Below are 25735 nucleotides of genomic sequence, written 5' to 3'. Positions count from 1 at the left end.
TATGAATGTAATGGAATACTAATGTGCTATATAAGAATTGTGGAGCAGACAGACTTCATAATAACGGGAGAGACTTATATAAACTGATGCTGAGTGAGGGGAGAAGCAGGAGACCATTGTACACAATTACAGACGCATCGTATCTGTGACATCTAACTTTGATAGACTGGACTCCTCTCAGCAATGCAAGGTTATGAGACAACTCCAAAAGACTCATGATGGAAAGGGATATTCACATTTAGAGAAATAACTACAGAGTCTGAATGCAGATCGAAGCAAACCACCTGCTCTCTCTCTTTTGTTTTATTTCGTTTCTTCTTTCTCATTGTTCACTCCATTTGTTATAATTCTTCTTTACAACTTGACTAATGTTTAACATGAAGGTATTTGTAGAACCTATATCGGATTGCATGCTGCTATGGGGGCAGAGGGGAGAGGGAGAAGAGGAGGAAGGATAAAGAAAGGGAGGGGGAGAAAATTTGGAAATCAAGGGATTGTGGAACTGAATGTTGTAAACTAAAAATAAATAAATATTTTTTTAAATGACCACTACATTTCCTATTCTCCTTCTTAGAAAGCAGTAGACTGAGGCTCAGGTGTGGGAAGCCCAAAGTCAGCTGAAGGCAGCCACTGTTTTCTAGGCTCATTCCAAGTTTTCCTCCATTTTCTGGGGCCTAGAATGAGTCAGCAAGCATGGGCAATAATTCCAGGAAATTCCAGCTCTGGGAACATACTCCTTCACCTATGGGTACCACATCCACCAAAATTCTGTTCTAAGGGAAGAGCTGCATGATATGCTGGTCTATCAAGGACACAGTCAGAAACATCTAGAAGCAGCAGGTCAAACTTCAGAGAAGATTTAAGTTCCATATCAGGAGGAAAAAAGAGGCCTAACAATGGAGCTGCTCAACATGGCCTAGGTCTAAAGTATCAAGTTCCACATCACTGGAATTCTTCGAGCAAAGGTTGTATGACCACTTGTTGGGCACATCATAGAAGGCATCCTATCTGGGCCAGGATGGGTCAAGAGTGACTTCAAGATCCTTTCCAGCAGGGAAAATCAGAATTCCAGTGAAGTATACTCTTGTTTTCCCATTTCTGTCTTATATACATGAATTAGGTGATATGCCCAATCTTTAAAATTTTCCTTCAAAAAAAAAGAAAATTTAATATCACATTTGGATAAGTCCAAAATAAATTAGTCTTCTATGCACATGGCTGTACACACTCAAGTTCAGGAAGATGGTTCTTCTAATTCCACAGATATTTATGGGCCAACTACTGTGTGTCAGACTGTGTTTTCCTCTCCACTAAACATTAAGACATCACATAATCTATTCCTTTGTTTTCTAAAGCATTCATTCTGGATTTTTGTTCTTATTATCATTTATTTAGAACACAATTCATTCAAGAACAAGTGAATCTGATCTTAAAAGACCAATGAAATACTTTACATCTTAACTATGAGCATAACTACAATCTTTAAGGGTGAAAACCAAACCGCTTCATTCCATTTGAGATTTGCCTTTTATTTGAGGTCATTTTTCAGCTCTCTTGGTGCAGTGGATTTGAACAAAATGCAAATTCAAAATGAAGGGCAAGCATTTTGACTTAATGAAAACACATTATGACATTTTAAAAGGCAATAGCATTATAAACAAAAAAGAAAATCCTTATTTCCTCCATGGGTATGTATTTTCTAATAAATTTTTTTAAAGCTTCTGCTTTCAGGGTTGAAGAAAATAAACTTGGATTTGATCAGGTAAGTCAAAAGATTTCCCATGATAATTTCTTGCTTCATACTTCCATATTGTGCTATTTATCATGGAGCCTTAGAAAATATATCAATTCATGATTCTCTTACAAGCAGAAGCAAGACAGGAATTAAAATGCATGAATTAAGAATAAAAGGAGCTTAAAAAAAGGAAGGAGGGAGGGATGGAAGAGGAAGGAAGGAAGGAAGGAAGGAAGGAAGGAAGGAAGGAAGGAAGGAAGGAAGGAAGGAAGGAAGGAAGGAGAAAAGGAAAGAAGGAAGGAAGGAAGAAAATACCAACAGCAAATTATACTGGTTTCTCTTTTATATATATTCAAAATAAATGGTTTGTGCTATAAATATTGTTGATATATGGCAGGGCCACAGTTTACAAACTTTCCTTTGTGGGAAACTATACTAAATATCAACATTATTTCTCATACCATAAATGTAGTGGAATGAAGTGAATGTTGTACTTGGAGCCAGAGGACGTGGGCTCTTCTACATAGTCTGTTTGCTTTTGGACAAGTCCCTTCAAAGCTCTGGCCTCAGTTTCCAAGTCTAAAGTGAAGCAATTTAGAGTTAGCATGATTTCTAAGGTTCCTAACAGCTCTAACATTTCATGACTCCAGGCAAGCTAAAAAATTGACAAAAGTCCACATTTTACACTTGGTGCATCACAGCCTCCCTTTGGGCAGGAAGCTGAGGCAATGCTGGGAGGAGGGATGATGAGGCAGGCACCTGTATAGCAGAGGAAGAAGCCTCAGAAGCCTGGCCCTCAAGCAGGGTGAGAGCATTTCCCCTTCCGACAAACCTGAGGTCAGGGAGGAGCTCTGGAACAGTGACAGAACCATGGAGACAGAACCAATGGGTTGTGGACATGACTTCATGGAATCAAGACTTTCTATCTACCACCCCTTTATAGAATCACAGACTTTCAGACCTAAAGGGGTATCTTTATTTCAAACAGGAGCCGCTGCACAACATCTCAGACAAATGGTCATCAGGCTTTTTTGCTTTAAAGATCTTGAGGGAGAGAAAACCCACAATCCTTTGGGGCAGCCCCTGTCCCTCTGGGTCACATCTAATTATTAGGAAGCTTCCCCTTACATCAAGCCTGAATTTGCATCTTCCACCCAGGATTCCTAGTTTTGTCTGTTAGGATCAAGCAAATGACTAATCTCTCTTCCAGGTGCTGGCCTTTAAAATCCTGAAGATGATAGTCATATCCTCCCTGTGGCTTCTCTTCTCTAGGCTAAACCTCTCCAGTTCCTAAGACTGACCTCAGACAGCAAGAATGTGAGGCCCAGACCTACGCTGGCTGCCCTCCTCTGGCTGCTCTCCAGTTTGCCAGTGTCCTTCTTCAACCACAACAGCCAGAAGTGAGCACAATACTTCATATGTGATCTGGCCAACGCAGAGAATAGCAGACCCATGACCTCGTCACCTACTTACTTCTATATGCTGTCTTCTCTTTGCGCAGTCTAAGGTGGTATTTCTTTTCTTGGCCGTCATTCATAATGGGCCTGGAGACCACATGAGCCTCAGGACCTTTTTCAGACAAACCACCATGGAACCATGACTGTCTACACTTTACATTTATGAGGTTGATTTTTTTTATTTTATTTTTTGCCTTTTGGAAGGGGGGAGGGCAGGGCAACTGGGGTTAAGTGACTTTTGCCCAAGGTCACGTGGCTAATAAGTGTTAAGTATCTGAGGCCGGATTTGAACTCAGGTCCTCCTGACTACGGGGCCGGTGCTCTATTCCCTGTGACAACTTAGCCGCCCCTATGAAGTTGATTTTTAAAACCAAATGTAAGTCTTTACATTTTCCCCTATTAAATTTAATTTTATTCAACTGTGTCTAATATTCTAGTCTATCAAGATCTTTTTGAATCCTAACTGCCATCCAGTCTTAGGAAATCCATTGCTGATAAGCATACCACCTATGACTTTATCTGAGTCACTAATTGTAAAGTAATAATAATAAGCAGCAGCACAAAGACAAACTCCAACCCTAGAGAACGCCACTGAAGACCCAGCTTCCCAGCTGACACAGAATCATTAAAAACTACTCTTTGGGTTCAGTCATTCACCCAATTTCCAGCTTCCTGAACTACTGTCTATCCCACACAGCAACAACCTTTGCTCAAGATCAACCTACAAGATTTATCAAATGCTTTGCTAAAATCTGGATAAGCTATGTCTGAGACACTGTCCTGACCTGGAAATCTTGTACTCCTGTCAAAAAAAAAAGAAAATAAGATTAGTCTGGTATGACCTATCCTCAATGAGGCTGTCATGCTGGCTCTCTGTGATCAAGGCTTTCTTTTCTACAAGTTCACTAATCGAATCTCTAATGGAATAGACTAGAATTTGCCCTGATCTTCATATGCCCTGTGTCCAATTCCATTCAATCAACTCAACTATAAAAGATATGGAGAGAGTCTGGGCAAGAACAGAACAGACCCCACACCTACCTTCTATTACAATCTACCATTTTGCTTTAGCTTACTTTCTGGTTTTTTCTCAGTCTTCTCACTAGGAAAATTTATGAAAGGTCATAGAAAAGCATCTGCAGCTGTCTGAAGAAATGAGAAGCTTCATAAGATGAAACTATAAATTTAAACGAATTGAACAAATCTCCAAATCACATTAGGTAGGGCTCTGCCACTTTCTAGGTGCTGCTGTAGGGATAAAGAAGCCGTGTCTACAAGTGATCTGTGATTTGAGCATGTGTCTCTATACTGAGGAGCATTTCCAGACATGGAATCCTTGCCACAGATTAGAAACAGGCAAAGAACAGAGGCAGGAGGAAGGAATAAAGGACCATCTTCAAGAAAACTCTGCCTCATTCATGGGCATGTGACAGAGACAGAAGCTAGTATTTAATGGTAAAAATGACTGCTTCTTGGCAGAGATTTATGACAGGAAAGAAACGTATCGAGCACCCAACCATTAGATCTATCCAAAAATAGAATCTGCTATTCAGGGGAAGGAAGGTACATCTGATTAGGGGGAAGGGAGAAAGTATTCATATAATAACTTCTACATGCCAGACACTGAGTTAAAAGATTGTTACAAATATTTCATTTGATCCTGACAATAGTCTGGGAGGTAGGTGCTGTTATTATCCCCATTTTACAGATGAGGAAACCGAGACACACAGGGTTAAGCAACTTGTCCAGGGTCACACAGCTAGAAAGCATCTGAGGCTAGATTTTAACTTAGATCTGACTCCAGGCTACTGTGCCACCCACTACCTCAAGGTCTTCAAGCAAAGGCTAGATCAGGGGTGGGGAACCTGAATCCTCGAGGTCACATGTGGCCTTCTAGGTCTTTGGGTATGGTTTTCTGACTGAGTCCAAGTTTTATAGATCAAATCTTTTTATGAAGGGGATTTATTCTATCAAGTTTGGATTCAGTCAAAAGGACCGCACTTGAGGACCCAGAGGGCCACATGTGGCCTTGAGGATGCAGATTCCCCATCCCTGGGCTAGATAATCTCTAGTTGAGAATGGTCTAGACAGGATTCTTCTTCAAGGACAGAGTGGATATGATTTCCCTTTCAGTTCTAAGAGATTAGATGATTAAAGCTACCATGTTATAAAACTACCTGTTACAAGAACAAAGGAACATTTCAGCACATGAGTCCAACATCATCAAGATTAACAGTCTCTAAGGTAAAAAGGCATTAATCTTCTTCAGCTAGTATTCACCTCTGTCATTAATCATTAGCCACTAGAATGAAATTAATTTCCGAAAAGATTCAAGGAATCAACTACTTTCAAGGCAAAAATTGTATCTACAACAGATCTTTACAACTATTCTTTTTGCAAAAAAAAAAAAAAGTGACAATGTTAATTAATGTCAATAAAAGCTACCTAAGCATTCATTCATTCAAAAAGCCTGTATTCCCATTGGTGGGTAGACCAGCCAAACTGGTCCACTTTCTGGATTTATTTGTAAAAATCGTTGCTTCCTGGCAGAGATTTATTACAGGAATGAAACACAGAAAGTGCCCAACCATTAGGGCTATTCAAATATGGAATCCACCACGTGGAGGAGGGAAGGGGGGAGGTCTGATTACAGGAAAGGGAAGGAGAGAGAAGGGGGGAAAGGGAAGGAGAAGGGAGTCTGCATTCATATGGCACATTCTACATACCAGGTATGGTACTGGCTGTTCAGATGTCTAATGGTCACGTGAATGGGCCATGCATCTCTCTGGCACCATGCCTTTGCTCATCATTCCCCTATGCCTGATATATCCGCCCTTATTCCAAGTTCTACCCATTCTTTAAAGCCTAATTTGAATCCTACCTTGTACCCAGAGGAAGGTGTCCCTGATTCCCCAGATTAGTAGTGGTTTTCTTTCTCAAAACCCACAAAACCATTTTGTTACACAACTCTTTAATGCCTTCATCATCTAATGGTGTATGTTAGTATTATTATTATTATTATATATCAGTGTTTTATCCTTCCATAACTTCATAAGGACAAGAATAATAGCTTATTTAAATCTGGGCAGCTGGGTGAAAAAATGAATAGATTGCTAAGCCTGGAGTCAGGAGTTCAAATGTGGCCTCAGGATACTTACTAACTGGCAAGTGACAAAACCTGTTTTGCTCAGTTTTTCTCAAAAAGTGTAAAATAGGGATAATATAGCACCTATCTAGCAGGGTTGTTGTGAGGATCAAATGAGATAATATTTGCAAAGGGCTTAGCAGTACCTGGCCCATAGTAGGTGCTATAAAAATGTTTATTCTTTTCCCCACCATATTAACTACTCCCAGCTCTCAGCACAATGTTTTATGCTTATTGAGTAATTTTTTTTTAATGTCTGCTGAATGAACCAAGCATGAAAGTTGTCAGAAGAATTAAAATCAATAAACACTTATTAAGTAGGACACTCTGTACAAAATCAGGGCAGCTATGTGGCACAGTGGATAGAGTGTCAGGCCTGGAGTCAGAAAGACTCATCTTCCTAAGCTCAAATCCTGCCTCAGACACTAACTAGCTGTGTGACCCTAGGCAAGTCCCTTAACCCTTTCTGCCTCAGTTTTGTCATCTGTAAAATGGCCTGGAGAAGGAAATAGCAAAACCATTCCAGTATCTCTGCCAAGAAAGGCCCTAATGTGGTCACAAAGACTGAAAAAATGACTGAACAATATATAAAGTCCTCCAACAAAGCTCCTTGATACCTCTCCACAGTGGGGAGCAGAAGGTGCCCTGGAAGGCCATATCATTCACTCAGCAAAAAAGCATTTACTAAAACCCTACTCCATGTAAAGTGCCATGCTATACTAAGCTAGACAGGCTTCAATAATGGACCCAGTCAGACTGTATGAAGACCAATGGACTTTTTAATTTCCTCCTATGTACCAGGCACTATGCTGAGTGCTAAGAACACAAAGTCCAAAATGAAACAGCATCTGCCCTCAAAAAGCATACATTTTGAAGAAAGACAACATGCAAAAACATAGATGCATACAAAACGGGTACAAGGTCATCTCAGGGGAAGAGGAAAGGAAGACACCAGCACCCAGGGAACCAAGAAAGGTCTCCCGCTGAATGTGTCACTCGAGCTGAGCCCTGAAGGAAACTAAGGTTTCCCAGAGGGAGAAATGAGGACAGAGAGCTTTCCAGGTATTAAAGACAGTGAATACAAAGGCTCAAAGATGGCAGATAGAGTGTTATGTGTGAAGAACAATGAGAAGGCCAATGTGGCTGGACTACAGTGAGTGTGGGAGAGACAAATGTACAAGGCAGGAAAGTTAGTATGGGATCAGGTTAGGGAGAGCCTTAAATAGCAAAAGAGTTGCTACTGCATCCTCAGAGCAATAGGGAGCTGCGAGAATGAACTGAGTAGGGAGGGATAGGTCATGACATGGTCAGTTTTCCACATAAGGAAAATTACTTTGGAAAATGTGTGGAGAATGGAATGAAGTAGGTACAGACTTAAGGGAGAAGGACTAATTAGGAGATGACAGGTGATGAAGGGTGGAATTAGGCTTGTAGCTTTGTGAGTGGAGAGAAGGTGACATAAGCCAAAAATGGTGCAAAGGTAGTAACAACAAGATTTGGCAACTTACTGGATCTAAAAGGTGAGAGAGAATGAGCAGAGAAGGACCCCGGGGCTGAGAATTAGGGGTCAGAAACTTCAGAAAGGTTCATCCACAGAGGGCTGGCCAGCCAATAAGGAATTCTTTTGGATACAGCCCCTCATGAATCTTATCTCCTAAGGCACGAAGGGGGCAGTAATCTGCTTTGTTGGAAAGAGTGTCCACACAGATGAAATAAACAATTCTTTAAATAGTTAACTATGGGGGTGGCTAGGCAGCACAGTGAATAGAGCACCAGCTGTGGAGTCAGGAGGACCTGAGTTCAAATCCGGCCTAAGACATTTAAGACTTACTAGCCACGTGACCTGGGGCAAATCACTTAAGCCCAACTGCCCTGCCTTCCCCCATCCATAAAGCAAATAAAGAAATAAATAACTATGAGCAAGGCAATGTGCTAAGAACTGAAGATATAAAAAGAAAAAATAATGTAGCACTTAATAGTAAGGATAAACCATACACAAAAAATTAATAATCAAATTAGAAGCACTGCATCACACAGGGGAGGTCAAGGACTGTCACAAGAGGCTCAAGACAAGAGGAATATAATGTAGATGGGGGAGGGGGGGATCAGCAAAGATTACACAAAAAAACAGGGGTTACATGACCAACAACATGTCAGGTTAATAAGTTTTTCCAGACCTCTTTTATTGTCTAACCCTCTAAAAAAATTATGTGCCAGCTGTAGGAAAATTGCAGCTAAAAACACAGAACAAAGAAAACTCCTCTAGGTAAAATCCTTGTCAGTTAACACTAGAAAACTCTACTACTGAAGGCGCTCACTCAGCATCAAACTTCAACATCCTCGAGCAAGGGCAAAGACTAGCTTCCTGCCCTGGGCCAGGGCCTAAAGATGCCCACCTCCTACTGTCGACTGTCAGTACAGCCCAGTTTCTACCTACTCCCTTACCCTGCAGTAAGTGGCACAAACTAATTCTGCCCAACCAAATGAAAGGCTGTGGAAGCAAGGAAACTGAAAAGATGAGGTCCTTCAGACTGGGGTTTACCCTAGGTTAAAGACCCCCAAGGCTACATGGACTTTTCCCAGGATACCTTTCTTGTCCTTGCTTGAATGCTACAAACAGTAGTGAATGAGAGTGGCTGGAGAAGGACAGAGGGAAGAGCCAAGAGAGGAAGTGGGGCCGGGGACTAGGATGCCCGACCTAGGCTGACCCCAACAAAGAGGGACTGAAACCCAGCTAGGAACAGTCCTGTCTCCTTCAGTGGGTACTCAGAGCAGAAAGCAAGATCAGTGACTCTATCATACCCAGTGAAGGACCTTGAGAAGGGGGTGGGGGGGGGAGGGTGTTTAGTCATTTTTCAGTCATGTTCAACTCTTCATGGCTCCATTTGGGGTTTTCTTGGCAAAGATACTGGGGTGATTTGCCATTTCCTTCTCCAGCTCATTTTACAGAACAGGAAACACGCCAATAGGATTCAGTGATTTGTTCAGGGTCATACAATAAGTGTCTGAGACTGAATTTGAATTCAGGAAGATGAGTCTTCCTGACTCCAGACCCCAAAGAGAGAAGAGCCAGATAGTAAGTGATAAGAGAATTAAACAAGAACAAAACAAAACAGCAAGAGGACACTTTATAGGTTTTAAATACTGAAAGGAAGGACAAGTAGTAAAGCCAAGAAGAAAATATGAAACTTTCTTAACTAGTATTTCAAGACAAGGGAATGTGAATGAATGAACAATATCTGATATGAATAAAAAACTCTGTGAACTCCCAAGAGAGCAGAGAACAACCATGAGAAATTCAACAATGGTTCAAAAGACACCATGGAAGAGATGGAACCAGAGCTGGGTCTTGATGGGAAGAGAAGGATTTTGGAAGAGGAGATATAAGGGATATAGGACGGTCTATTATGTGTATACAGAAGCAAGAGGTAGCTGGAGATCTGGGAAGAGGAAATAATGGTGTTCAGCTGCAAGAGTCTATGAGTGTGAAGGGTAGCTTGGGAAAGAGGCTGGAAAAGCAGGCTAGAGTCACAGAGCTGAAGTCCAAAGAGTCCGTTTCTTATGAAAACAACAGGGAAGAATTAATACATTCTGGATAGCACAGGGACATGATGAGAACTAGGCATTAGGAAGACTAAGTTGGCCAGAAGGTGATGGGCAGATGGATGGATGGATGGACTAGGGAGAAAAAGATTACAGCAAGGGAGATCAATTAGAAGGTTATTATAATAGAGTAGGAAGTAAGTATGAGTGACTAATAAAATCCATTCATCCTATCTCTAATACTGAAGTGGTTGAGAAAATTTTCACACTTCCTTCAGATACTTGAGAATTTCAAGTCAATTTCAAGTCAATTGCTGTCCTGGTAGAGAGAGATAATAAAGCATAAAAACAACAGTGGGTTCAGTTAAATGAGTTAAAATGTTATGGCCACTATATTCATATCCATAAATGTTATGGCCATTATATTCATATGCACTAAATACACATACTCTTAACAGCTCCATGGGATTATAGTGTTGAATGAGTTCTTCATGGCCAAATCAACAATGGTAGCAAAGAGATTAGCTATGTTAACTGCTATGAATTTACTTATACCCAAAACATTGGGGTTTTTTCCCTATCTCACACCAAAAGGAAGGAGCAACCAAGTGTTTGGGCTCTTCATTGTGAACTTTACATGTTCCACAGAGCTCCCTGAGGAGAAGCGGGCAGAAGGAAGGCTTCCCACTGAAGGACACAATGCATCATCACACTGTCCACAGGTCCACTGTGGTTGTTTGTCCCTTCTTTTTGAGGAGGACCAGCGACATTACGAATGAGTAGTCTTGACTTGTGAGTGAACTGGATTTAAGTGAGGCAGAGTTGCACAAAGATCAGCCTCACTCTCTCTTCCAGGGTCATTGAAGTCCAGTGGCAAGGCAAAAGTCAGGGTGACTGGCAACAGCCCAGGATGCAGTGGGTAACCTTGGCATCTTAAATGTCCTGCCAAAATCTAAGTGCTCCATAGTGCCTACTTCAGCCGCCTTTATGATCATTGGAACAAACTGTTCCCATCTGCCTATTCCACCAGGGAAAGCATTCACATGCTTGGGGTAGGCATCCCCCTGACTCATTAACAGGTTTAAAACCTGTCAACTACCCTCAACCTGGTTTAGCCCATCTGCCGAGACAGTTTCCTAGGGCATAGCCATTGCACAGGCTACAGCTTCTTGGAGCCACAGTTAAGAGTTAGATGATAGATGGAAACCAAAGCTAGAACAAAAGCCCATATGAAGCTAAGGAGGCCACTGTTCATTTACGACTTTTAGCTACAGCAGTATTATAATGAAAAGTATCCTGACTAACCTGGAAGAGGCATTACAACTCCAGAAGTATATAATTTACACTCAGACAATGTAATCATCCATCTGACTTTGTAGCCAACAAAAAAGCAGACTAAAAAAGGCTGTACTGTAATTTTTCATTTGTGTTTAAAAAGAACTCACTGCAAATGTCAGATATAATTGCGATCTTCAAGATGTTTAATTTATTATAAGAGAAATTCTGTTAAAAGTATGAATTTTAATGTGATCATAAGATTTGACCTCTCAACCACTTCTATAAATCTAAAGCAAATTTTCAGCATAATATCCCAGCTTAAGTAGTAAATATTCAAAATCAAATGTGAAATTGTTTCATTCTCTTCTTCATTCTACAGTCAAGTGACATTAAACGGAATCCCTGTCTCTGAAAATTAATGGTAAAGCTCTGCCCCTTGGGGATAACTCCACCCCGAGGCGGTCTCAATAATTGATGAGTCCCTGCATAGAACTGCTATCTGGCCACTCTGGCTTCCAGCTTTACATCCTTATGAGCTCCCTGGCTCCCTCAGGGTGATTCTACTCTAGCCCCCCACTTCTAATGTCCCATTATGCTTTGTCTTCCCCTAACAGAATGTAAGCTTCTTGAGAACAGGGACCACCTTGTTTTCTCACTTTTGAATCCACAGAGACAGTAATAGTGCTTTAATCTTATTAAAGTTAAGATATTGTGAAAAGAAAGGGTGGCCAGGTGGTGCAGTGAGTAAGAGCGCCAACCCTGGAGCTGGGAGACCCGGGATCGGTTCCAGCCTCAGATACTGGGCACCCACACAAAATAACTGGCCGTGTAACTCTGAGCAAGTTACCTAACCCCGATTGCTTAAAAAAAAAAAAGATATTATGAAAAGTGTCTGAATTACATGATAATATCTATGCTACATAGTTGTGTAAATCAACTCTGAAGGGAAGCCTCAAACGGAATCCTAAAATTTCAACACATTTATAATATAAAAGTCTGAAAGTAACTTCAGAGTTGTCTAATGTCTTCTTCACCCAGAAACCCTTCTACAGCATGTCCAACAAATGGCCACGCAGCCTCTGTCTGAAGACCTCCCTCTGGGGAGTTTCTGAGGAGGCCTCCTTTTGGAGACTTCTCATTATGGGAGAGTTCTTCCTTCCTTTACATCTAATACTGTCTGTTCACAATGCAGAATGATTCTGAGCTCTCCTTGCAGAGCCCAAGCAAAAAGTGGTCATTACTCTCCCACAGGACGACCTTGCAAATAACTGAAGAATGCCACAGCAACAAGCAGCAAAACCATTAATGATAACAACTCAAATTTATATGGCACATTAAAGTTTGCAAAGCACTTCAAAGACACCGTCTCATTTGATTCTCACAGCAACCCCAAGAAGCAAGTTCTATACAGATTTCACTTTACAGATGAGGAAACTGAGGATCCTTGAGTGAGGTGTCTTGCCCATGACCTTATATTTGGCAGAGGTAGGCTTCCTGACTGCAAATCTATCACTCTATCACATCACAATGTAGCAGGGAGGGGGGTGGCAAATTATGTAGTATATTTACTATATTCCAATTTTCATTTATGTTCAAAATGCAGGCTGGTCTTCCTATCAGAAAAGAAGGTAAAAGGGATTTGAAAAATGTCCCTCCAATTTCCTTGTTATTGGGGGAAACGAATTCTTTAACACACATGTGTACACACACACACATATAAAAGGGAATGCCTTCAGTGTGTAAACACAGAAAAAAAAAGTATCTGAAGAAGGGGAGGCAAAGTTTGACCTTTGCCAAAGGATCATATATCTAGAGCTGAAAGAGTCCTTAGCCCTATCATCTCTGACACTCTCCCTCTCCATTTTATAGATGAGAAAACTGGGGCCCAGAAAAGTAGAGGGATTTGCCCAAAGCCAAAGATAGTAGGGGGGCAGAGCCTGGATTAAAATCTAGGCTCATTGACTCCTAATCCAATACCCTTTCACACTAGCTTGGTGGTTGTGGTAGGTAGAAAAGAAAAGGAAGAAGGACCACCAGATTTGGGATTAAATACCAGCTGGACAAAGCACTTTCTAAATTGGAGAAAACTAAACCCTCTGAAGAGGAAGGAGCCATTTGTTCTTCAAGGAATAATGACATGAATCCATAGCTGTTGTCAACTGTTCAGGTATCTATGAGGGTCCCCAGAAGACGAGATAAAGGACACTGGTTGGGACTTCCAGTTGAAGAGATACTGGGGCAGCTAATTTGTCTACTTCTGAATAACATAAAGACCTACAGTCTTCCAAAGCTTGACAGAGAGCTTCCCAAAACTTCACAAATTAAATGACGACTAACTAATTCTGGAGATTCATGGGTGCATAACTGATACTTCCAGAAGGACACTAGAGAGCAAGGCCACAGACCTCCCTGGCTTCCTTCAAATTCCAACAAAGCTTCCACCTTCTACAGGAAGCCTTTCCCAAGCCCTCTTAACTCTAGTCTAGGGATGGGGAATCAGTGGCCTCTAGGCCATTAGTGTTCTAAATGGTAGATATACAAAGAGAGCTAAAAAGTAACTTTTGCCCTCAAGGAGCTCAAAATCTAATAGGAGAGACAATATGCAAGTAGCTATGCACAGACAAGCTCTAAATGGGATAAATGGAAAACAATCAACAAAGGGGGGGCTCTAGAAGAGGGGTGAGGAACGTGCTGCCTAGAGGTAACATATGGCCCACCCTTAGTTAAACTGTGAGTTGAAGGAAGAGAGGAACTGAATTCCAAACAAAGGAGATTGCTGCTACAATTGTGTAGAGATGGGAGATGAAACCCCATGCATGTAGAACAAAGAAAGGGTCAGTTTGCCTTATTATGAAACATGGGAAGGAGGGAGTGACATAAAAAGAAACTGGAAAGATAGATTGGGTCCAGGCTGTGAAGTCCTTTAAAAGCCAAACAGAGGTGTTGATATTTTATCCAAGAAGAAATCAATAGCAACTGGGGTTTATTGAGTAGGAGAGGCATGTTCAGATCTGAGCTTTAGGAAAATCATTTTGGCAGCTCTGGACGAGACAGATTTGGGACTTGAGGTGGATAGACGATTAGGAGCCCTGGTGTGGGGTGATGAGGGATGGAGCTAGGCAGGGGAGAGGGGGCTTTGAGAAGAAAGAAACTGTCAGGTATGAGAAAGGTCATAGATGGAGAAAGGGCAAGATGGTTCAATCCGCACAATGCATAAACCTGCCTAAGAGATGCGTGAATTTGTGAAATACACACAATTCGCTAAAAATTCCAATTCTGCCTGAAAAACCTTCCAAAACTTCAACTTAGTATCTAAAGGAATATGTGTGACGTCTCCAGATAACACAATGCCTTTCTATGCACTACTCCTTGCTCTCTTTCAAGTCAGATTAGATCTATTTTTTTCTTTTTTTTCTTGCTATTTGGAGGGGGGAAGGCAGGGCAGTTAGGTTTAAGTGCCTTGCCCAGGGTCACACGGCTAGTATTAAGTGTCTGAGGGTGGATTTGAACTTAGGTCCTCCTGACTCTATGGCTGGTGCTCTATTCACTGCTCCACCTAACCACCCAAGATCTATTTCTTGTATTACACTTACCCTTGCCCATGGGTTTTATCCCCTGAGTAGACCCCATGAGGGCAGTGACCATTAATCTGCCCAGCCTCCAGGGCAGCATTCCACACATCAAAGGCAATAAACAGATAGACATTTGCTCATTTTTCTTCATTTTCAACACGTTAACTAGGGAGAGAAAATGATTTGCTCTAAGTCGACAAGTATTACTAATGCAGGGAAGAGTGCTTTCTCTTGAACGACCACCAGCATTGCTGTTCCAGTTTGCTGTATCCAAACCCACCTCTTAGTCATTTAAAGTACACTAGATCCAGGTCCTGATAAGTGCAAATAATGAATCCCTTGAAGTGGTCATGTCTATTCAAATTCTCACTATTTGATGGTACAACTTTGTGAAATATGGTCATTGGTTCCAGTCCAATGGAAATATGCTGTTCAAATCTGAATAATGTTACCACTTCAGGGGATTCGTTATTTGCATTAATCACAACTTTGCATTAACTGTGAGTTATTATTACTGTAATATACAAATCTTAACTCTTATTCAGTATATATGACCTCTCAGTTTCCCTTAACTAATTAGATTCTATAAATCTCTCAGGATTGTGATTCTTTTTGAAGTTTCAGTTCTCTGACTGCCTGGAAGTGTGAAAGTAGCCCCAATTAGGAGTCAGTGAGCCTAGCTTCAACTCTTGGCTCTGCTACTTACTACCTGTGTCCTTGGCCCCAAATTATTCAACTTTTCTTGGCCCATTTCCCCATCTGTAAAATGGGGGGGAGGGGGCATGGGGGTCAGATATGTTGACCACTAAGGGCCCTTTCAGCTCTAATAATACAATCCTTTGACACAGGTCAAACTTACCCTCTCTTTCATCAGATCCTTTTTCTTGTTTTTATACACTGAGACCATTTGTGTGTGTGTGTGTGTGTGTGTGTGTGTTAAGAATTTCATTTTCTCTAATAACAAGAAAAGTTGGAGAGGCATTCTTCAAACTCCTTTTAGCTTCTCATCTAACAGGACAAGCCTGCAATTTGAGTATAGATGAAAGAGATACAAATATTATGCAAGTTACTGAAGAATTATCCCTGCCCTCCACATGTGCAAGAAATCAAATCCTTAGTCCTAGGTCATTCTCACTAGAAGCTCCCTGGAAGATGGCTATGGCATTCTGCTATCAGACATCTTCAAAGCTGTTGAGCCAACCAGCTAGCACTAATAGCACCCACCACATGCCAGACATTGTGCTAAGCAATATGGGAAGGACAAAAAAAAACAAATGACAATATCTGCTCTCAGGGAGCTCACCATCTAAGAGGGGAGACAGCAGGCAGACAACTATGGACAACAAGATCTAGGATAAACTGGAGAATGACATCAAAGGCACAGAGATTTTGGAGGACCAGGAAAGGTTTCTTATAGAAGGTGGGACCTTAGTTGAAAACGGAAAGAAGCTAGAGAAGTCAGGAGACAGAAATGAGGAGGGAGAACATTCTAAGCATGGAGAACAGTCAGTGAAAATGCCCAAGGAAGGGAGATGGGATGCTTTACGGGAGGAACATTAAGGAAGCCAGTGTCACTGGATCTCAAAGTATGTGTAGGGAGTAAGGTGTAAGAGCACTGAAAAGGTAGTAAAGGTCAAGTTATAAAGGGCTTTAAAAGTCAGAGGATTTTATACTTTGTGTTGGAGGTCATGAGAGCTGATTCAATAGTGGAATGTCAATTTCATCTCAATAAGTATTCCTAACTTCCCTTCTCTTCTCTCACTAACTTTTTATGCTTGTCTTTCCAACTTGTCTTTCTTATCTTACCAACTATCTTCTCCCCTAGTCTTTTCCTTCATCAAACTCCTTGAATTCTTTTCTTCCTTCTGTTCCTCTTATCTCAAGTTATTCACCTTCTCCTTCTGCTCCAACCCTTATCTTCTTTTTCAATCAGTTCTCAAACCCTCTCAAAGTCCCCTTCCCAAATTCAATTTCTGGCCTTCTCCACAATTTCAAATTCTTACAAGTCTCTATAATTCCATCTCCTTCTCCTGGTCAAGTACTTCTTCTGTATAACTCTATCCCTAATAAATCATTTGAAAGTACAAATCTACCACTGTTTGGGTTCAATGATAATTCAACTCAACTCTGCCTAGAATCTCCCACTAAAGTGCTACTTCCATGCCTGGTCATAGTCTAGGACAGACATGATGCTCTCAGTGTTAGCAGGTTCCACCAAGGTGAAAAGGCTTTCCATACAAGCCCTGGGACTGACTGTATGTCATATGAGGACCAGGCTTGCTGAGTTCAAAAAGTTGCATAATCAGGTATGCCTAAAGTGATGACTTTTTTAGCCAGAGACTCTCAAAGACAATTTTCCCAGGCTGAAAAAGAGTCGCAGCCTGTGTCAGTGAAGAGCATTTTTACCTCAGTGACATCCTAGGTCCACAATGAACAGAGCAAAGTATTGTGATAAATACCAGAACATGTTTTGCTGCCTCAGTGGGTCCATGATTCCAGTAGTATAAGTGCTCCTTCCAATGAAAGAGACCTCTAACCCATAGGTACATCTCACCTCCTGCCCGCTTCGTCCACCAATTCTCATTAATCCTCTATAGAAGTCTATACTAAACCTTCCTTTAGACCTTCAGATCTTTGCACAGATAACAATGGAGTGTGCAGCCTGACCTTGGGGGATTTGCCCAACCTTGCTGCATGACCACGCCTATGCCTCGTCCAGGCCTACATGTCTCTGATTCCCTTAACATCCTTGTTCTTGTGCAATTCTTTTTCAAGCTTTGCATCTCTCCCAGAATCTAGGGTATAACAGGTTAGATGCTGAAAGAGAGACAAAGATTAAATAAGACACAGTTCCTAACCCAATGAACATGAACAAATAACTGTAATACAAAACCTATCATGGTAAGTACAAAAGAGAAGAACAAAATGCTATGTGAAGAAGGAGAAAAGCTAGCTCATTGGAGATTAAGGAACAGAATCATTTCTGACTGAGGGAATCAGTGATGGCTTCATATTTAAGTTGGACCTGGAAGGATCTAAACAGGCAGACATGGGGGAGGAAACTACAGGTCTAAGTAAATGTGTGGGCAAAGGCATAAAGGTAGAGAAGACAGTCAGTCAACAGCATTAAGCACCTACTATGTGCAAGATACTTCACTAAGGGCTGGATATGTACAGGGGACATAATCCAGTTTGTCTGATATGTAAAAGATACAGAGAGGAATTAGGTAAAAAGGCAAAGGCAAAAAAAAAAAATTAAAAAAAAAGAAAAAGAAAAAGGCAAAGGTAGATAGTTCTGGATTGTGAAGAACAATATAGGAGTCAACTCTATTAATTCTAGTGAGAGGGTAGACCACCAGGCCCTACCATTATTATATAATGTCCTCTGTGCCCAGAAGAGGCATAAGTGTAGATAAAATTCAGTAGACAGAATGCTAGACCTGGAGTTAAGAGTACCCAAGTTCAAAGGTGACCTCAGACACTTCCTAGTTGGGTGACCCTGGAAAAGTCACTTATAACCTTGTTTGCCTCAGTGTCCTCATCTGTAAAATGATCTGGAGAAGGAAAAGGCTAACTCCTCCTGTATCTCTGCCAAGAAAACCCCAAATGGGATCATGGAGAGTTGGATATGACTGAGATGACTAAACAAAACCCTAAAGATCCCTGGTACTGTCATCTGACCTACTGAGGGATCCTAAAGACATCTAGGCATTGGCATCCACACTGCAGCTGAACTTTATTTTATGCCCTATCTCCCAAATAAGACAGAGAGTTCCCGCAGAACACCCTCGGTTCTTAGTACATCTCTTGGCATACAGTAGGCACTGATTAAATGCCTTTTCATTCATTCATCATTCATCCATTCAAATAAGATGGCTTGTAATTTGCAAACATATCAACTTACTTCAGGTCCCACAATAACCATGTAAACATTGGGTTCTTCTCGGTGCCATTCTTCGAAGAAAAAGAAAAGAAACTTTTAAAAATTGGTTCTCAGTGGAAATATTTAATACGATTGTACATATATAACCTGTATCAGATTGCTTGCCGTCTTTGGGAGGGTGAAGGGGAGACAGGAAGAAAAAAAATTCATAAACTCAAAATCTTATAAAAGTGAACGTTGAAAAAAATAAATAAACAAAGATTGGTTCTCGGTCATACCTAATCGTACATGTCAACACAATTTAGTTTAAAAGTAAAAGAGCATAGTTTTATGTACAATATGCTCTCTTTATTGACATCATCTTTCAATTAAAATTCCAGATGTGAACAATTGTTACATATCTGCATTTTTGCATCTCCTATGAGAAGAGGAGGTATTATTTCTAATTGATTCTTGTAGAAGACATTAATGCTTAAAATGAAATAATTTGCAATCACTTATGATTTCTATAATTATTAAAACTGCAGATTAATAAGGAAGCCAAACATAATGCTGTATGTTAACAGCTCAATTTAGATCTCCAGAGATATTAATTAGTTTTGTCTCAAGGAATTCCTGTGATTTTCTTTCTTTCTTTTTTTAATTCTCTTGCATCTGTTTTGCCAGTAACCCTTGAAATGAAAGCACTGCTACCCTTCATAAGGGAGCAAATATCACAGACTTTAACATTTATACAATTAAATAATGTGGCAATTTGTCTTACAGAACCAAAAACTGTAAATGCAAGTGATTTTCAGGGAGTGATATGTCATGTATTCGATAAATGTTAGCTTGCAGTTAATTCTACAAGGGTTTGTCAATATTCAGACAAAGGAACACAGTGAGCTCATTTCTGGGAGCTATCAGGAATCCCCTACCCGGGGGATTCTCAGTTTGGAGAAGAACTGTAAGGCAGACCCAAAATAGGTCATAGTGAGGAATATGACACAAGACACTTCTACCATAAGAACACCAATAGCCCTACAAAACACTCAACAATCCTAGGGACTGACTGCCTTCCTCACTTTATCCTCAGCATTCATTCACTTTATTATGTGACTTAGTTCCAATTTTATATTGAACCAAAGGGAAAATGAACATCATGATAACATTTTTTCTCTGTTTACACATACTGATACTGTAAAGCAAAGGATACCTGTTTCATACTTGCTCACATGATAGCCCTGACATCACTAAACATTTAATACCCAGCAGACTTTAACTATAGAAGTCCTTCAGATGCAAAGGTTAGAGATCTTCATACAGCTGTCTAGTACGGAGGGTGAGCATCAGTCTTTTTATTTCTAGAACCCAAATTATACTCATTCCCTCAGGCCACTCACCAGGATGGCAGGGTCTAAGCATTGGGGGCATCTTGCAATTTACCTTGTCTCCTCACTTGCCTTCCATACCATTTCCCCTTGGGAAAAATGGTTATTTTTCTATTGTATTTAATGACTAATTATTGAATTAGGACCAAGGTTTTTCCCCTTTTCTGCTTCCTCATCCAGAAATCAGCCACTGTGTGAAATCTTGCTTAAAGATTTACCCAGCTAGAAAGCCAAGATCTAATCAAAGACAATAAGGAAATTATAAGTTTAGGCAAAGGGGTGGATTCTTACTCGTGTTTACTCAATCAGGTCAGGGAAAAATTGAATTCTCCCTTTTCTCACACAGGTAACATAGAAACTGACAAGTCTCTTTAAGATTTGGGTACCCAGTATCCCATACCTCAAGACACTAACTGGAATATAGCCCAGTCCCTCATTATAATATTCATTCTTTCTCATTACTTGTTAACCAAACAGAGTTCATTTGTCAACTGCTACTGGAAAGCATATAAGCCATGAGCCTGCCACCATAATTGTCTTTGGCATTCAAGAGTGCCACTGACCTCTTTTATTAACATGCTAACATTATTAGTAAAATGATTAAAAATTACCCAGAAACTATACATCTCAGACTTTTAAAATATCACACCCTTGCTCTGGGATTAATCAATATCACAACCACTACTGGAAAGGGGGTGACTCCAAGCAGTTCCACTTACAGTCTTTGTGACTGACTAAATGAAATCTCTCTTCTTTCCCTGACTATCACTTCTTGTTGGGCTGTACCCACCTAGTAGAATATCAGTTTCTTGAAGGGAGGGACTCCTCATTTTTTAAGCTATATCCCTTCCACCCAGCACAGTGCTTGGTACATAGAAGGAACTTAATAGATACTTGGTGAATGACGGCTTGGTTGCTTGATTGTGACTTTGAATATTTCCTATGTACCTTGAAAAGGATTTAACTCAGCCCTCAGCTCTCTTGTTCAGTGCTTGTTCCTGCCGCCTAAAGATGACTCAAGGAACAAACCCAAATCACATTTTCTGGTTCAATGATTAGCAGTATTAAAGACAAATTAGCCCCTAATTGAGGTAATTTCTTTGATACAATTTCAAGAACTGAAAGAGCTGGAAAATAAGGAGAGAGCTGAAGAGAAAGTGGGCACTGTGGAAAGTATTAAACCCACTATAAGCATGGGGTCAGAATAAAATATCTGAGGATTTATCTGGCCCCAAAGAATCTCTAGATCTTAATCCCTGTTCCCATCCAAAATGAATGGCAAGACTCTCTTATGCTTTTGCACATAAAAATATTTAGTTACCTTGTAAATTTTTTCTAATATGCATGTGAAAACCAAATTTTACTTTAAAAAATAGTAATTCTAAATATCCCTTTAAAACACAAGAGGATATTTGGTTGGGAATTATTGGTATTCTTGTCATTCAATGATTGATATTTTAAGATTATTAAACTACATAGTCCTTGGAAGATTATTGTCAATATCAAATATTCGTAAGTCAAGGAATTTTTGGTCATATATAAAAATATCTTTGCCATTTATTTGTTGATTTTACTATATTCTTCCCACATGAAATTCACAGAAAAAATTTAAGGTAGATCTAAAATGCTCCAATGAGTTGCCCCAGTCATCAAACCTTCCTTCTTCCCCTTGAAATACTAGTCATCATTAGTTTATGGAAAACTCTGTTCCTGCACATGAAATGAGATTAAAGAGACCTCCCCTCCCCCCACCTCTGGCTGGTTCACACCTTGTAGAGTGCTGGGCCTATGCCAAGGTCACCTCTGGGATCACTTTTGCTCAACTGAAGGATTTGGTCCTCAGGTCAAAGCTCCATTAGAGAGGCCTGGCCACTGAACCAATCATCAAGAAAGCATCACCCCAAAGAGTTTCAGAGCAGACCATTTCCCCAGAAAAAGCCAGGGCTCTCAGTACTCCATGGAGCTTAGCCCAAGCAGACCAGAGGCCCCTGTCACTTACCCCCTTTACAGATAGAAGGCAGAATGCATTCCCCAGAGTATAAGAAGCAGGTAGTGTATTGAAAACACCAAGCGATTTATCCACCTATTCTTTGATAAACAAAAGAACAGAAGGAATGTACCTGTAAGAAACCTACCTGAGAAAGCATCCACCAAATAAAGAGGGTCTTTGACTCGTCTGATTCCACATATCAAAATAAATATATGCAAATTATCTTCACGTTGGTTAATCTCTGAAATAAAATATTTGAAATATTTTTTATTGCTATGAAAAGAGAGCAACTTTCCCCCTTGTAAATTAGCTTTAAAACCAAGGATTACATGCACAAAGTTATACATGGGAGGTGGCTCCATAGTTTTCACTGGCCCTCACTGGTCTTTCACTTCTAGGTCAGATTTTCCTGGGCCCTGTTTCTCTTCCAGTTTGTAAGCCTGATCTGTCTGGTGCACAGGTGGGCTCCCTCCATGCTGGAGAAGAGGAAGAGGAGGGGAAGGAGAACTGACCCTAATTATTTTTTAAAATATACTTTGTTTATATATTTTATTTTTGCATCACCTAAATTTCCCCCATATCTTGATCCTTTCACCCTTCCAACAGCCCCATTCTTTCTTTTTTTTTTTGGAAGGCGGAGGGCAGGGCAATTGGGGTTAGTTGAATTGCCCAAGGTCACACGGCTAGTGAGTGTTAAGTGTCTGAGGTAGGATTTGAACTCAGATCCTTCTGACTCCAGGGCCGGTGCTGTTTACTGTGCCACCTAGTCACCCCAAGCCCCATTATTTCTTAAAAAAGACATTCTGAATATTCCCTTAATTTGGCTACTTAGGTTTCATTTGTAAAAACCAGGAAAACAGGAGATTTGTACACACAGAAAGGCGGCCTCCAGGTTAAGAACAGGGCATAAAGAATGTGCTCTGTGTTCACTGTTAAGTCAACGATTTGGAACCTCAAATGCATTTTCACATAGGATAGGGACTGGACCTGGAATTTTACTGACAGAGGGAATACCCAGGTCAGGAAACTCCCTCTAGCAATGCAGGCATACACCTTCTCACCTTAGAGAACTGCACAATAGACCAAAAGATTAAGTGACTTACCCAGGATCAGAGAGTTTAATATGTAGCAGGGGTTTCCCTGCCTTCAATACCATCTCTTTATCCACCATACCATGCTGTCCCTTTCTCATAGAGGCATATTTAAAAATTATGGTCAGAGGGGGCGGCAAGGCCCTGGAGTCAGGAGAACCTGAGTTCAAATCCAGTCTCAACACTTAATACAAAAATTAGTGTGACCTTGGGCAAGTCACAACCCCAACTGACTTCCAAAAAGCAAAAAGAAAAAAAAATTTGGTCAGAGTCCCAAGCAGGCTCTCAAACCTCCCCAACCCATAAAGCACCTACCTAACTAAACAGGATTTCTGTAAGGAAATGTGTTCTTAATTTAAGATGCTAGGATGCTATATCTTTTTGTTATAAGAACAGGAACTCTCCCCTGCCAACCCACCCCCTTTCCTACACACTACCCCATTTAGGGCACTGGAAATGGTTACTCCTCTGTTCCATTCTGGAAAATCTAGGGTGCAGAGGTTTGAAAGATGAGTTTCATGATAAGAGACAGAGTGGGAATTAAGATGGCCAAAGAGCTAAGCCAGGTGAATGAGAAGGGTTAGCTAAAACAGGTTCTGAATCTGAGAGTTCTGCCTCACTCCATTGGGCATCATCTATCATTCCTTCTAGGGGACACAGAAGTTAGTCAACTGCATTACTCAAGATAGTCCAAGTCATACCCCTTCTCACCCCCAGGTTTCTATACATGACAAAGGAACTAGAATGCATTTCAACATACCTTTCTTTCTTCCTGCTTTTCCCTCTCCTAATTTAACCAAGACAGAATCTTCCCACACACCGACAACCCTCTACCACTAGATCAAATTAACAAGCCCGGAACTGGAACTAAGGCTAAGAGAAACAGAAAGAAATGAAATAGAAGAAATAGCCAAGCACCCAAGAAAGGAGGAATGGGGTCTTGTTTTGAGAAGAAGGAGAAATAAGTAGAGAAGAGATAAGTGACCCTCCCTTTCAAGCGAGGTCATTTATTTACCAGTGTGACCTCAGTCACTCAGCCTCTCTGGCCCCCAGCTACCTCATCTCTAAAAGAAGAACCCAGGCCAGATAACCTCTGAGGTCCCTTTCAGATGTAAATCTATGAGTCTATGATCCTGTAATTCTAGTATCAAAAAAGTACTGCCTACTCAACTATATAAGTATGCAAATGTATATACATATACAATCAATCACACAAAAAGAAGACAAAGATGTACCAATGCTTGGATGAAAGATTCCATTTTAGGCCCACATTGTGGACATTTTTAATATTAACTAAATTAAAACTTCAGATTTTTTTAATTGGGATACCACAATTGTCCATAATTGACCTTACAATATGCAAGAAAAAAAAAGATAATTATCATGACCATTTTTTTTGGCCCTGAAACCAGGACAATCTCCTATCATTTCTCTCTTGGCAAAACTTAATTTTCCCTGTGCTCATGATTCACAAAATAAATGTTCTCTTTGCTCTTCAGTCTTCAGGGTGAATACATCTGCTTTGGAATTTAATCAAGGCTATTGAAACTACACTGACACAAGCACAAAAGCTAAAAAAAAAATTAATTCATAACCAGCTTTGCTATTTTTATTCAACTGTGAAACTGAGATGAATTTCTTACAAAAGTCGCCTGTTGGGGGGAAAAAAGCCTAAACTGTTCTCACAGTACACAGTTCCTCTATTAAGTATTGACGTTTCAACTGGGACCCTGAATTCTGTCTCCATATAGAAGGACTGTGCTGTACAAATTTCCCCCTACTCCTTGGATGTCGACATAAAAATGGAGACCTGATGACAATTTTTAGTCAGTTTAAAGAAGTTAACCATGTATCAACTGAATTTGGGGACGTGAAAAAAAATCGTCCCTCTTTAATAGGTAATGAAGGTAGAAGATAATCTCCAAGGATACAAAAAGGCAAGCACTTGTTGGTCAATTTGGGGCAATGCAGAACTATCGGTGTTTATACATGGAAGATTTTCAAGAAACAGTGGTGGCAGAATGAATAAATATTTCATATTAAATATATATCAAAATTAATATATTTGACTAAGTTACTAAGTAGAAAAAAAACTAACATTTCTCCTTTCTCAGTCTATCCCCCTGTATCTTCATGAAGAAAATGAGGCACACATAGGTGAGTGTCCAAAGAAATCTCTTATGTCTAATAGAGGATATATAAGAAGGTTCTGCACCATATGTATACCTTCATCTCAGACATGAGGACAGCAGAGAGAAATCTCCCTTCCCTGATAGCAAGGAAGCTGCTTGGCCCAATCAGGTTCAAAACCAAGCCTACACCTTTGGGCATGTCTGACCAGCTGAGTGAGTTTTTGATGTGTCAGAGACCTCAACTCCATCAAACCAACTGCAAGGCTACTTGGGACTATGTCCCTCTCCCAAGGGATTGGATGAGAGTTATTATATGGGCCACAGTCTACCACATACTTTACAGGTCTCCCTGTCCAGTAAGTAAGTCAGTTGGTGTGTTCTTTATTGGAACAGAGAATTAAAAGGATAATGAAACTGGACATCTGAATAGGAATTGAAATTAAAAGAAAGCCTACCAGCCATTTTTTTTTTACTTGAAAGAATAGAAATACAAATTGTAGTGGTGATTTTTTTTTTATTAAACTTAACAAATGCAGAAA

At 40.4% G+C, this 25735-nt stretch overlaps 1 protein-coding gene across 1 annotated transcript in view; it reads right to left on the bottom strand.

Annotated features, from left to right (window-relative positions):
- Nucleotides 1-25735, bottom strand: part of LOC138163341 (glycosyltransferase 1 domain-containing protein 1-like) — a 107379-nt gene that overhangs the window by 33721 nt on the left and 47923 nt on the right. The window contains exons 7-8 of the mRNA XM_069091105.1: nt 22119-22214; nt 18635-18684 (exon numbers count right to left, since the gene is read on the bottom strand). Of these exons, the coding sequence (XP_068947206.1) occupies nt 18635-18684; nt 22119-22214 (146 nt within the window). The remainder of the gene's footprint in view (nt 1-18634; nt 18685-22118; nt 22215-25735) is intronic.

The sequence above is a fragment of the Petaurus breviceps genome, unplaced genomic scaffold (genome assembly GCF_028583685.1).
Source record: "Petaurus breviceps papuanus isolate PSGF00001 unplaced genomic scaffold, PetGlider_PUasm1.0 100, whole genome shotgun sequence".
Taxonomy (NCBI): Eukaryota; Metazoa; Chordata; class Mammalia; order Diprotodontia; family Petauridae; genus Petaurus; species Petaurus breviceps.
Note: the sequence above shows the minus strand (reverse complement) of the source record. Positions and strands in the feature narration are given on the sequence as shown.